This window comes from Arabidopsis lyrata (genome assembly GCF_000004255.2).
Source record: "Arabidopsis lyrata subsp. lyrata unplaced genomic scaffold ARALYscaffold_3, whole genome shotgun sequence".
Classification (NCBI taxonomy): domain Eukaryota; kingdom Viridiplantae; phylum Streptophyta; class Magnoliopsida; order Brassicales; family Brassicaceae; genus Arabidopsis; species Arabidopsis lyrata.
In genome coordinates, this window is record NW_003302553.1 from 10,782,755 (window position 1) to 10,797,382 (window position 14,628).

A 14,628-nucleotide genomic window follows, 5' to 3' on the forward strand; every position below is an offset into this window, starting at 1 on the left:
TTAGAAATCCAACCGACTGACGCTAGCAATTTGTCGTTGAGCTCGGGAAGAGATGAGGATGAGAAAACGTTAGTTGGAGGGGGCAAGGGTGGTGGCTTTGGCGGCGGATTTGGAGGAGGAGCCGGTGGTGGGTTTGGAGGAGGAGCTGGTGGTGGATTTGGAGGAGGAGCTGGCGGTGGTGGTGGAGGTGGTGGAGGAGGAGGAGGTGGAGGAGGTGGTTTTGGTGGTGGAGGAGGTTTTGGTGGTGGACATGGTGGAGGTGTCGGTGTCGGTGGTGGAGTTGGCGGTGGTATTGGAGGTGGGGGTGGACACGGTGGAGGAGTTGGTGGTGGGTTTGGAAAAGGTGGAGGTATCGGTGGAGGAATCGGAAAGGGTGGAGGAATTGGCGGTGGCATCGGTAAAGGCGGTGGCATTGGTGGTGGAATCGGTAAAGGCGGTGGTATTGGTGGTGGAATAGGCAAAGGTGGAGGAGTTGGCGGTGGTATCGGTAAAGGTGGAGGTATTGGTGGCGGGATCGGCAAAGGTGGAGGTATTGGTGGTGGGATCGGCAAAGGTGGAGGAGTTGGCGGTGGAATTGGCAAAGGAGGAGGAGTTGGGGGTGGTTTCGGCAAAGGTGGAGGAGTTGGTGGTGGAATTGGCAAAGGTGGAGGTATCGGCGGAGGCATTGGAAAAGGTGGTGGAATTGGTGGTGGAATAGGCAAAGGCGGTGGAATTGGTGGAGGCATTGGCAAAGGCGGAGGCATTGGCAAAGGCGGAGGCATTGGTGGCGGAATTGGCAAAGGCGGAGGCATTGGTGGTGGAGGTGGATTTGGTAAGGGTGGAGGTATCGGTGGAGGTATTGGCAAAGGGGGAGGAATTGGTGGTGGAGGTGGATTTGGTAAAGGTGGAGGTATCGGCGGAGGTATTGGCAAAGGCGGAGGCATTGGAGGCGGTATTGGCAAAGGTGGAGGTATTGGCGGAGGAGGTGGATTTGGTAAGGGTGGAGGCATTGGAGGCGGTATTGGCAAAGGTGGAGGTATTGGCGGAGGAGGTGGATTTGGTAAGGGTGGAGGCATTGGAGGCGGTATTGGAAAAGGTGGTGGAATTGGTGGCGGCATTGGAGGTGGAGGAGGCTTTGGTGGAGGTGGTGGAATCGGTGGTGGAATAGGCAAAGGAGGAGGTTTTGGCGGAGGAGGTGGATTTGGTAAGGGCGGAGGATTTGGCGGTGGAGGCGGAGGTGGAGGCGGAGGAGGAGGCGGTGGAATCGGACACCACTAAACAAAAATATACACATGAAGAAGGTTGCATTGCATGTCTCACGTCACGTACAACATGGTTTACAAGTTTGAGAGTGTTGTTGTTTCCAAATATAGTACTAGTTTTAATCTTTATGTACTTTGTCTCTATTTGAATTACGAGCTATGAGTTTTGTTAGACGCACATGTATTTCGTTGGAAGTCATTTTCTTAAAAAAAAATCAATGAAGCAAAATAACATATATATAGCAACATGAAATGCAAAAACTTGTTAAGATATAGAAATAATTGTAACATGTACCATAAGTATTACAATGTATCAACTTACAATACTTATGAATCAATTCAATGGTTTGGTTGATCCATCTGTGTTAGGTGCATGCCTCATCTACCCGTCTTTGTCCATGATTACCTAAGCTTCACTTAAGGATCATAAAACTATACCTAAGCTACATTTCATTGTCTCTCTCTAATGCATGAAAAATTACTCAGCTCTCTCATAAGTTTGGAGTTACATTTTATACATCAATGATCAAAAAAGACAACTCTCACACTACTACGCTCTTTCTATTTATACTACTTTAATTTCCTTCCTCTACAATTCTGTTATATCATCTCTCTTTTAACAGTTTCAGAGACTCTTGCCACGTAAGTCTGCATTGTAACACTCTCTCGCTCTGCCTCTCTCTAGTTCATCATCTTGCTAGAGACTTCACTTATTCTGTAGCTTCTCCTTGTTGATCTTGGTCGAGATCTTGTACTTAGGCTGGTATGGTGGCTGCCCATGGTCTGCTAGAAAAAAAATATGGTGACTCCTCTGAGCTGTTGTAATGGTTAGATACTGAATTATAATTTTTTTGTTGGTTGCTAATTCAGCCCATATTGTTTTTTTCTGCATGTAGCCACCGACATGCCCCGGCTATGTCCTCTCTTATTCTTTCTTCATATCTTCTTTAACAGTTTCAGAGACTCTTGCCACATCAGCTTGCATTGTATCACTCTCTCTGGCACCTTTGTCGAGACTGCTTCTTCACCTATCCCATAGCTTTTCCTTGCTAATATTGATTCAGGCTGGTATGGTGGCTCCACAAGGTCCGTTAGGGAAGGATATGGTGACTTCTATGAGCAACCAAAAACACATGGTCCTGTCTCTAATCGAAAAAGCGGCTCGGTTTTTCTTTACTAGATTCTTGACACATTTCATATCAACCGGTTGTGTAACGTGAGTCCCCCTCCTCTGCTTTATTTTTTCATAAGTTGCTTTGAAATGTTATGTTTACTTATTAGTTAGATCCTAACAGAATAATTGAAGAAGGAGGAACAATGTTCACTTTCGAAAGATAAGATTCAAGATGTCATTTGAAATCTGAACTAGAGATTCACAGTCCTCAGTTTTACTGGAAGGTTAGCGTAGAATACCGATGTTAGAACTTAGAAGTGCTCTTTGAATCAGTGGAAACTGTTTTCTTCGAAAGCTCAAGATTTGGATTCTTGCAAATATTTTATCACACAGGTTATGACACAGGCTGATTTAGGACTTGCTGATGCTTATATCAATGGAGATTTTTTGTTTGTCAATAAGGAAACAGGACTATTGAATCTGATAATGGTATGGTAACCTACAATTATTGAAGCATGGAGATTGATGTTTAAAACTTTTGATCAACATCTATCTGCTTCATCATGCAAACTTGCAGATTCTCATTGCTAGCAAAGAATTGAACTCAAATCTTGCTAAGAAAAGGTAAAGTTTCAAACTTGCAGCTAAGTTACTTCACTTGTCCCATTGCACTTGTTTTTATTTATTTTGCAGGGGCCGGTGGACACCGATGTTTTTGACTACTGGTTTAGCATCTGCAAAGCATTTCCTAAAGCATTTCTATAGGCAGAACAATATAACTCAAGCTCGAAGGAACATTTCGCGACACTATGACCTTGTAAGTTGTGTTATGCCCCCCATCTTTTAGTCTCAAGATGAACATTTTTTTGCTGTTTTGAGTGTAGTGATGAGTAAATTGCAGAGTAATGAGCTTTTTGCTATATTATTGGATGATACCATATTACCATGTCTTATTCCTCTGCGGTATTCAAGGTAACAATGATACCTCCTCACTCTTTTTTTACTTTCTCTTACTCTGATTTTAATCTTTTGCCATTTAACACGTTTATAGTCGGATGATGAAGATTTGAAGACTGCACAAATGAGAAAAATATATCTTCTCATTGATAAGGTAACATTCTTGAATTAAAGCAAGAACCTGGCATTTGCTCTGTTCTTTAGTGATCAAAAAGTAGGAAATTTCAGTCGAGGATAGAGAAGAACCATGAGGTCTTAGATATTGGATGCGGATGGGGAACTTTGGCCATAGAAGCTGTGAGAAGAACTGGATGCAAATATACCGGTATTACGCTATCAATTGAACAACTTAAGTATGCAGAAGAAAAAGTGAAACAAGCTGGACTTCAGGTTTGCATAATCCATTCTGTTTCTGATCTCCAATGCTATGATTAACATTTCAACTTCTTAATGATAGGACCGGATTACGTTTAAGCTCTGCGATTATCGCCAACTATCTGATGCTCAAAAATATGACAGAATTATATCTTGGTAATATCTTTTTTTCCCCTCCCTTCTTTGTATAATTAAATATGTACTCTTGTCTTATGAGTCTATGTCTCTATGACATAACATTTTGGAATTTTCAGCGAGAGGCTAGAACATGTTGGCCACAAATTCATGGAGACATTTTTCAGTCACTGTGAAGCTGCGCTTGCGGAAGACGGCATTTTTGTCTTGCTGGGAACATTTGCATGTATCGCCAATTTCATGTTTGCACAACCATTGTTGGTGTCAGATCCCGCACCAGAAGTCCGGGACCAACCAAAGATTGCCACGTAGACAAGATGAAGACCCATAAAGGATGAAGCCCGTCGGATCCGTGAGCCAAAGGAACGGTCGGAGTGGTTGTCAACATAAAGAGGGTCCGAAGTGACTGCATCTCGACACGAGTCCGGAGACGAGGTCATGGTTAAGTCGGTCCAAGTACATTTGGGCCGAAAGGCGAGGCCCATAAAGACCAAAGTCAACTCAAATTCAAACGTGGAGCATTAAAATCAAGGAATCAAAACGGACACATTTAAGAAGGAATAATTGTACTTAATTACTCATTTTTAATGTCGTTTCTCTATGTATAAATATGGAGGCCAATGGCCATGTAAAGGGATCTCCCTCTAGAGCAAGAAATACGATAGCAATTTCTGTAGCAATTCATAAGCCTTTTACGTTCTTATTTTTTGTCCCTCAAGAATAATCTTTCCTACTAATAAAAATACTTGAGTGTGTGAATCCGACATCCACATTTTGGCGCCGGCTGTGGGGAAAGAAGGTTCTTGAGTGGTTAGATTTTTTCTTTATTACACTTCCGAGATAAGCAACAATGTCCGGAGGAGACGCCGTTGAGACATCATTGGCCGAAACCCTCAAAGCTATGCAGCAAACCATGTCGGACATATCACAAAAGTTCTCGGATGTGGAAAAGGCCGTCGATACGTTGCAAACATCCCAGGTATCTCTTAGTCAAAACGTCAATACTATACAAACTCGTGTTCGCTCTTTAAGTGCAGGAAACCTTGTGGGAATCCGAAGAGGGATATTCAACTCGCCAAGTTCCGCTGCACGAAATGAAACCAGCGGACAAACAACTCCCGGTGCTACTAATAATGTAGTTCAGACGTTGGAAGAAGAGGCACAGCTCGGAGATGAAGAACAACTTGCAGCTCAATACGAGCAGGAGAACCTCGACCAGTTCGAGACCATGAGGAAGGTTAGCCAGGAATTAAAAGAAATGAAATCAAAATTTCATCAAGTTACAAGTTCGGAGCCAGACATCAATCGAGTCATTGAAGAAGCTAGGCGAACACCTTTCATCTCGCGAATTGCAAGTTTGAGGATCAAAGATTCCCGAAAACTCAAGTTGGACCCTTACAGCGGATTGGAGGATCCAAAAAGCTATCTCGCAGCTTTTCTGATCGCTGCTGGAAGAGTCGAATTGGATGAAGCTGATGAGGACGCAGGCTACTGCAAGCTTTTTTCGGAGAATCTATGCGGCCAAGCTCTAATGTGGTTCACCCAATTAGAGCCGGGTTCGATCAGCAATTTCGACGAACTATCAGCCGTATTCTTAAAGCAATACTCCATTCTTATGGATAAAAGCGTTTCGGATGCCGATCTTTGGAACTTGTCGCAAGGATCTAATGAGTCACTTCGAGTTTTCATCACCAAATTCAAAGGAGTGCTGTCAAAGCTCCCAAGAATCTCGCAGCAATCAGCTTTATCTGCCCTACGAAAAGGATTGCGACATGATTCAAGGTTTAAAGAAGACTTAATACTTCATAAACCAGACACAATTCAGGATGCACTCTTTCGCGCGAACAACTGGATGGAGGTAGAGGACGAAAAAGAAAGTTTTGCCCAAAGAAATAAACAAGAAAAGCCGGCAATCACCGTCCCTACCAAGAAGTTCGAGCCTAGGGAGAGCAAAGGACCAAGGAAATTTGGGTCGCAACCTTTCAACAGTACCGTCAGAAAGCAATTCCAAGGGAAAGGAAGATCAAACACTTGGGTCCGTGATGAAAGTCTATATTGCGACATTCATAAAGTAACCGGACATTTAACCAAGGATTGCAGCGTTCTTAAAAGGCACCTCGCAGAGCTTTGGGCTAGTGGAGATCTTTCCAAATTCGATATAAAAGATTTTGTGAAGGAATACCACGAAGCAAAGGAAAGTTCCAAAGATCAAAATTCTAAAAGACCAAGGTTAACCAACGAGGAAGAACCAAGGAATTCTAAGGGTAAGATCAATGTTATTCTAGGAGGTTCCAAATTTTGCGGAGATTCGATAAGTTCCATCAAGAAACATAGACGAAATATCCTACTCAAAGCAAGCTTAAGCGAAGAAGTCGATTTTCAAGGTGCATCAATATCATTTAATGAAGAAGAAACGCGGTACCTCGAAAGACCTCATGATGATGCTCTAGTCATTACCCTTGACGTTGCCAACTTCGAAGTATCAAGGATCCTTATAGATACAGGCAGTTCGGTCGATTTGATCTTTTTAAGTACTCTAGAAAGAATGGGAATTAGTCGGGCGGATATAGTGGGGCCTCCGTCTCCATTAGTTGCATTCACAAGTGAATCAGCCATGTCTCTCGGGACAATCAAGCTACCGGTCCTTGCCAAAAAAGTATCGAAGATCGTGGACTTCGTTGTCTTCGATAAGCCCGCAGCTTACAACATCATCCTCGGTATTCCCTGGATTTATCAAATGAAAGCAGTCCCCTCTACATATCATCAATGTATCAAATTTCCAACATCAAGAGGAGTAGAAACAATGGATGACATGCCTGGCATAAATCCAAGTAAATTTGTCATGAACTAAACGTGGATCCAAGCTTCAAACCGGTGAAACAAAAAAGAAGAAAGCTTGGAGTGGAGCGAGCGAAAATAGTAAATGACGAAGTGGATAAACTTTTGAAGATAGGGTCCATAATAGAAGTGCAATATCCGGAATGGGTAGCAAACACTGTCGTTGTCAAGAAAAAGAATGGGAAGGATAGGGTTTGTATCGACTTCACAGACCTCAATAAAGCATGTCCCAAAGATAGTTTCCCGCTCCCACATATAGATCGACTTGTAGAGTCCACCGCTGGGAACGAGCTGTTAACATTCATGGATGCCTTCTCGGGTTATAATCAAATAATGATGAACCCCGAAGACCAAGAAAAAACGTCGTTTATCACTGATAGAGGTATCTATTGTTACAAGGTAATGCCTTTTGGTTTGAAAAATGCAGGAGCAACATATCAACGGTTGGTTAACAAGATGTTCCATAATCATCTCGGGAAAACAATGGAAGTCTACATAGATGATATGTTGGTTAAATCGTTAAAGAAAGAGGATCACGTTAAGCATTTAGAGGAATGTTTTGATATTCTCAATAAGTATCAAATGAAGCTGAACCCGGCGAAATGCACATTTGGAGTCCCATCCGGGGAATTTCTTGGCTATATCGTGACAGAAAGAGGGATTGAAGCCAATCCAAATCAAATTAACGCCTTTCTAAACATGCCATCTCCAAGAAACTTCAAAGAAGTACAACGGTTGACTGGGCGGATTGCGGCTCTGAATCGTTTTATCTCGAGATCAACAGATAAATCGTTACCTTTCTACCAAATTCTAAAAGGGAACAAAGGATTCCTTTGGGATGAGAAGTGCGAAGAAGCTTTTGGGCAGCTTAAGGCATACTTATCCACTCCACCTATACTGTCCAAACCAGAAGTGGATGAAAAACTTTATTTGTACGTGTCGGTTTCAAGTCACGCGGTTAGTGGAGTCTTGGTTCGGGAAGACCGTGGGGAGCAGAAACCAATTTACTACGTAAGCAAGTCAATGACGGATCCGGAAACAAGATACACAATGATGGAAAAACTTGCACTCGCGGTGGTAACTTCGGCTCGGAAGCTGCGCCCATATTTTCAATCCCATCCGGTTGAAGTATTAACCAACCAACCACTCCGAACAATACTTCATAGTCCAAGTCAGTCCGGACGTTTGGCGAAATGGGCGGTGGAGTTAAGCGAGTACGATATAGAATTCAAAAGCCGGATCAGTATGAAAGCTCAGGTTTTAGCAGATTTCTTAACCGAGTTACCAATACCTGGAACGATAGAGCAACCGGAGAACCAAACTTGGAAATTACACGTAGACGGGTCTTCAACAAAACAAGGATCCGGAGTGGGAATCAAGTTGGAATCTCCAACATCAGAAATTCTAGAACAATCATTCCGGTTGTTATTTAATGCCTCCAACAACGAGGCAGAATACGAAGCCCTGATTGCCGGACTTCGATTAGCACAAGGATTTGGAGCTAAGGAAATATTGGCTTATTGCGATTCGCAGTTAGTAGTTAACCAATTTAATGGAGACTATGAAGCCAAAGATTCAAGAATGGAAGCGTACCTCGAAGTGGTGAAGGATTTATCTAAAAATTTCTCGAAATTCGAATTAATCCGCATACCTCGGGGAGAGAATACAACTGCGGATGCACTTGCCGCATTGGCGTCAACATCAGATCCTGAGTTAAAGAGAGTTATTCCAGTGGAATGCATTTCGGAGCGAAGCATTCAAGACAGCAAAGAAACCCTCGTCGTTACAAGGTCTCGAGCAGCGGCACGCGACCGTGGCGAACCAGATATCGAACCGCCACCCAACAAACGAAGGAAGTCAAAGTGATCGAATACATCTAACAAGGAACCCGTTGTCTTAGCTCAAGAAGTGATTCCAGAAACAATGTTAGAAACCGAGCCGTTAATCGAGGAGGATGTTCTTGAACCAAACGAGCATCCCGAGCCAGAGCCACGAATATTTCACAAAGTTGACCAAATTCCGGCTAAAGACTGGGGGGCTGACTGGAGGGAACCAATAAAGCACTACATCATGACAGGTGAGCTCCCAAAGAATAAATGGCAGGCCAGGAAAATGAAAATCGTTAGCGCGAAATTTTGTCTGTCAAAGGATGCGTTATATAGACGAGGTGTCAGTGACCCTTACCTATTATGCATTTTTGGGCCCGAAGTCGAAATCGTCATGAGCAAAGTGCATGAAGGATTATGTGGGAGTCATTCATCAGGAAGAGCTATGGCTTTTAAAGTTAAAAGAATGGGGTATTATTGGCCCACTATGATCACAGATTGTGTTAAGTTCGCCCAAAGATGCAAGCGCTGCCAACTCTATGCACCATTGATCCATCAACCGTCGGAATTATTCTCCTCCATTTCCGCCCCATACCCGTTTATGAGGTGGTCAATGGACATCATTGGACCATTGCACAAATCAACTCGAGGTGTACAGTACCTTTTAGTCCTTACGGACTACTTTTCAAAATGGATTGAAGCTGAGGCGTATGTTGGTATCAAGGATTCGGCGGTGAAGACCTTTATTTGGAAAAACATTATATGTCGACATGGAGTTCCATACGAAATAGTCACTGATAATGGACCACAATTCATTTCACACGAGTTTGATGTCTTTTGTGCGGACTGGGGAATCAAAGTTAGTTATTCTACTCCACGATATCCGCAAGGAAACGGTCAAGCTGAAGCCGCGAACAAGACAATATTAAGCAATCTCAAGAAACGCTTAAGTCATCTAAAGGGAGGATGGTATGAAGAACTCCAACCCGTCCTGTGGGCCTATCGTACAACCCCTAGGCGACCTACAGGAGAAACTCCATTCTCTTTGGTTTATGGCATGGAGGCGGTAGTACCAGCTGAACTCAATGTGCCCGGACTTCGCCGAACAGAAGCACCGTTAAATGAGGAGGAAAATTCAGCAATGCTTAATGATTCACTAGATACCATAAATGAAAGGCGTGATCAAGCTCTAATTCGGATCCAGAATTACCAGCAGGCAGCAGCCCAGTATTACAATTCTAAGGTTAAAAGTAGGCCTTTCTTCGTGGGAGATTATATATTAAGGCGCGTCTTTGACAACAAAAAAGAAGAAGGTGCCGGTAAACTCGGTATTAATTGGGAAGGACCTTACATTATTACCGAAGTGGTTCGGAACGGTGTTTATAGGTTGAAAGACTTAGAAGACAATCCAGTCAAGCGACCTTGGAATGTGATCAACCTAAAGAAGTTTTATGTTTAAAGCTACATGCATTGTTTATGTACATGAACTACGATGTGGCTTGATCCCGAAATGGGTACGTAGGCAGCTCGGAAACGAGTTCAGCTATTAATAAAATTTGTTTTATTTCTTTATTAAAGGAAAAAGGTTCGACTGTGCGAACAAGTGAAGCAAATAAAGGTTCGGCTATGCGAACATACAAGAGGTTGGAAATAGAGCGTTATTTAAAAGACGGGATGTCCCTCATCGTACACTTCGGACTATGAAAATCTTGTTGACGAGCAGAATACTTCAACTCCTTGACCAGCAAGATCGAGGATCGGCATCATGCAGTCCGGAATTCGAGCAAAGTTAGATATTCCAAGCTCAGTCCACTCTCCGGGGTGAGATTCAAGGATGTGAAGATCTCTTGACACCGTAGTAAGCCTGCGTTGCATCCGGTTAATCCTCTTCCGGAGTCTCCTTTTTTCCGACATAAGCTTCCGGTGTTGAAGCTCGAGTGCCTCTATGAACGCCGTCGCTGTTCCTTGGTCTCTGATTGTGAGATCCCTGATCAAAGCGCATGGGGCTCGGATCTGAGATATCAAGAAGCCGCGAAGTGGAGGAAGCTGCCTGCTTGGCTCATTCGGAACATCTTCGTTTATCATTCCGATTCTGGAGAAGTCGGGCATAGATTCTGAACAGCGAAGATTGAACTCCATACCTACTAAAATGAAAAGAATGGTGAGGAGTAAAGGGAAATTGAGACTATAATTTATAGGAACGAGTAAGCTGCGGACTCTATCCTAGGAATGGAGTGATTCGCGGAGAGATTTATGCCCTCGAACAAATCCTGCATTAAAAGACGCATCTCCGAGAATATTTGAAAAGTAAGGAAAGTTGCAAATGTTTCCATAAATAAAAAGGGGCCGAAGCCCATTACGAGTTCAAAATAAGTAAAGAAGTTAGAGAACATTTATGGAAGAGGCTCAGGAACAGGCTCCTTCATCGCCGGTTTAGTCTTCGAAGTGGACGCCTTGTTCTTGGCATCCACTTCGGGATGATCCCGAACGCGTTTCCGACAGGTGCTGGCCTCCTCCTCGTCTTCTTCCTCGCTATCAGATGGAACGGTATGGACCGGAGCATTCACAGGACCCGGAACTCCTTTAGCACGGAGATACATCCGAAGCATCTTCGGGATCTCAGCAACAGAATCGAAGTTCCGCCATTCCCATTGAAAGGGATCACTTTCCAAAGCCCGTATCTTCCTCTCCACCCGAGCGATGCGAGCCTCGAGCGTTTGCCTTTTGAGGCCCAGCCGCTGCCTCTCTTCACACAAGCGACGGTTTTTGTCGGCAACCTAGCATAAAGATGAATGAATAAAATGAAACAAAAGCTTTTAATCAAAGAAGACAGATATAAACCTTGTCAATAAAGTCGCAAGCCTCCTTCTTCTCCTTCGAAGGAAAGTGGAAGACGGCGTGAGGGAAAAGAACGCCGGCCGGTTCAAAGCCGTCGCCGGACAAGAAGAGTGGACTGCCGGGATCAACGGGGGCTACTTTTTCGTTTTCCATACTCGTAATTTTACTCAAGTAAGATTCTAAAAACGAAGTTAAATAAAGCTTAGAGGTAGGTAAGCCTTTATTTATAATGATTTATGGTTTGTCTTGGAACCATAAATCCAATAATGGTAGTGTGCCCGAGTGGTTTAGCCCCTTTTTGGGAAAATCGAGAAAGGGCAGTTATTGCATTAAAGACGAGCCGTTTCCCTACTTTTAAAAAAAAAAAAAAAAAAAGAGCAACCGTCGCATTAACTACAAAAGTTTCTGAGGCCCAAGCCCAATAAATTTATCGAGTTGACTAAACCCGAAGTGGGGAACTCGCTTTAAGCCGAGCTCAGTTCTCGCATTCTAAAGAGAAAGGTCTGATCAGCCTAAAAATCTCGAAAGCATAACCACAAGGCCACAAAAGGTTAAAAGCGGACTTTGCAAACCCGCATAAAATTTTAACCAAACCCCCTTGGGGTCATAACCTAGAAAGGTTTAAAAGCCTCCTCAGGCAAATATCTTGTTCAAAAAAGAAATAATAAAGCCTCCTTAGGCAAAAACAAGTTCGAAATTAAGTCTTAAAATTAATGGGACAATTCCCAATTTAAAGTGGACACAGCCACTACGGAGCAACAGCCCCCTCGGAATCCGGCTCAACAGTCGAAGCTTCATTCGCCTCCTTGGCAGGTGCTTGGTCAGATGAGACTCCTGGTCCGCTCTCCACAGTACAACCATCCTCCGGGATGACCTCCGGTCTCGCAGGAATTTCGGGTGGGACGATATCTTCCGTCTCACTTAAGCCTGGGAAGGACGGTTCCAGTTAATTTTAAAAAAAAACGTAAGGTAAGAAAAGGGTGGTAAGCGTCAGGAGCCAAGCGTTACCTGCCCAGTCTAAACCCGATTCACTTATAGGAGGTGATTCAGTAAAGAATTCCTCGAAGTCAAGCGGGTTGAAGGTCGAAGTGGGAAGAGCTGCCAAGCGACTCCGTTTTTCAGAAAGATTAGTTGACAGTTCGGTCCTTTCTTGCTTCTCGGAGAAATCTGTTTCATGGATTTGATCCAACAGAATCAGGTTGCTCTCATGCTCCTTGATGTCTGATTCCAAGTCTGACCTAGCCTTCTCGGTCTGCATGAAGCGGATGGCCCCTTGGATCAACTCCATCCCGCGTCCCTTAACCTCCTTTCTGGCCTTCGATGCCGACCTTGCCAACTCGGAATCACGCAACTTGGCTAGCGCCTTGTACTTCGCGTCAAGCTCGATAAGTTGGTTGTTCAGGGTATCGGCGGTTGATTCGGATTCATGAAGTCTACCCTGAACACCAGAAAGTTCATCCTGGAGTTTGTAATTCCGATCGTACTGGTCTTGCAGCTCCCCCTTTATCTGCGCAAGCTCGGATGTTAAACTGTCGACCTTGTCCTCCAGATCGTGCTTGGAGCCGGCAGAAGAACTGAGTTCAGCCTCAAGGGCAGAGAGTTTCTTCTTCCACATGTCAATCTCCTTCTCCCGTCCAATGACCAACCCTTCGTAATGTTCGATCATGTCGTTAAGTTCGCTATGAACCTGGCATTATACATAAACCCGGGATGGCGAGTCAGTTCGCAGAATGGCAATGCAATATAAAAAAACGGAACTAACCCGAGATGAGTGATGCGCGTGAAGCAAATAGCGTTCACGAATCGCAGGGCGCCACTTGTCGAAGTCTGGCAAGATCGAACCCGATCGGGTCTTGAAGCATCGGAAGACGCTGCCTTCTTTCTCCATAGCTGCGAAGAAGGAAGAATTGTAAAAATTGGAATCTTAATAGAAACAAAAACGTTAGAGTATGTGTAAATCACCAAACCTGAGAGCGATTTGACTTGAGGGACAAGAACGGTTTTTAACCTCGAGGAAGCATCTCGAGATTCAGAATCTCCCTTTTTAGGAGATGCACTCCGAGCAGTCTTTTCGCTGTCGGGCTGAGAAGAAGAAGACATGTCAACAGGCCGGGGAGGACCCATTGGTTTAGTGGGAGGGGATGATCGAGGTGAACGATCAGTCCGGGCCCTTGATTTCTCCCTTCGCGGAGACGAGTCACCACGGGACGACTTGTCTCTCTTCCTACGAACCAAATTCTTAAGTGGTTCGTTGCTGAAATCATCTCGGGGAGGCCGAGGAGAATCGCGACGAGGAGACCGCTCTCTCCGGGGAGAACGTTCGTCATGACGTTCACGACGAGGTGTTAGCCTATAAGCAGCAACGGATCTGGCTCCCTCGGAGCTGTTATCATCAACCAGTAGGGTCCTGCTGTAATCTTTCTTATCAATAGCGGCCGCGAGGAACGCCTTGTTTTCAACACAAGCCTCTGCTATCGGCTTGGAAAGTTTCTTACGCTGGGCAGTAAGGGCCCGAGCTGACATGCCCTGAGTTGAGGGAGGAGGCGGAAGACGATGAAGTAGATTGGGAGGACTCATCCTGAGTTTTCGGTTGGCCTCGATAAACCGATCGAGGGTGAAAGAATTCCAAAGGGTTTCCCCTTCGAGGATTGTTCTGAAGAACTTGACAAATTCTTCAGTCGGGAGAGTTGAAGCGATAAGAGCTGCGAAGTGAAACAACTAATTTGGTCAGTAAAAAATAATAAAATAAACAGGAAAGGAATATACGACCTAGTCTCTACCAGGCTTCGTAGACCACTTCGATGGGAGTACATCGGAAAGATTCCCAATCGAAGCGGGAGTTTTCTTAATCAGGAACCAAGGATGGTGCCAGTTTTCATCCTTGTTCGGGAGGTGCGAAATGACGTTCCTGTTGGCATTTGGATACGCCGAGAAGTACCCAGTTTTCTTTGATGAACTCCTTACGCTTAGGAGTTCATTCAGCTCGGGGACTCCAATGACGTAGCCAGCTTCCGCCGCAACGGTTATAATCCCGAGGATGGTTCGGAGGAGATTGGGGGTTAATTGAGGTAAAGCAATCTCGAGTGCCGCCAAGAATCGAATTAGGGCTTCGGGAAGGGGGAAGGTCAATCCGCAGCCCTTGAAGTAAATTTCGTAAACACAAAAGTAGCCGTCACGGTGGTTCTCCGGGGATTCCGTAGGATCGGCTATTTGCGCCTCCGCTATAATTTCAGGAGGAATTTGACAAAGCCCCTTTAATCGTTCAAGGGATTGAAGAGTACAGGTGGATTTGTAATGAGGACCG

At 44.4% G+C, this 14,628-nt stretch overlaps 3 protein-coding genes across 3 annotated transcripts in view; 2 read left to right on the forward strand and 1 right to left on the reverse strand.

Annotated features, from left to right (window-relative positions):
• LOC110229932 (glycine-rich cell wall structural protein) overlaps window positions 1–1,421 on the forward strand; it is a 1,676-nt gene extending 255 nt beyond the window's left edge. The window contains exon 2 of the mRNA XM_021031117.1: window positions 5–1,421. Coding sequence (XP_020886776.1) covers window positions 5–1,257 — 1,253 coding nt within the window. The 3' untranslated portion in view covers window positions 1,258–1,421. The remainder of the gene's footprint in view (window positions 1–4) is intronic.
• Window positions 1,422–3,300: 1,879 nt separating this feature from the next.
• LOC9319499 (probable fatty acid methyltransferase) lies at window positions 3,301–4,134 on the forward strand. Its single transcript, XM_021031118.1, has 5 exons — window positions 3,301–3,327; window positions 3,407–3,466; window positions 3,541–3,702; window positions 3,770–3,843; window positions 3,942–4,134. The coding sequence occupies exons 1-5, from the start codon at window positions 3,301–3,303 to the stop codon at window positions 4,132–4,134; spliced, it is 516 nt and encodes a 171-aa protein (XP_020886777.1).
• A 6,745-nt stretch (window positions 4,135–10,879) lies between these two features.
• Window positions 10,880–11,251, reverse strand: LOC110229678 (the record flags this gene model as incomplete). The annotated part of the gene is made up of 1 exon (XM_021030348.1): window positions 10,880–11,251. A coding segment is annotated over one exon (372 nt), but the record flags the coding sequence as incomplete, so codon positions are not given.
• Between the last annotated feature and the right edge of the window lie 3,377 nt (window positions 11,252–14,628).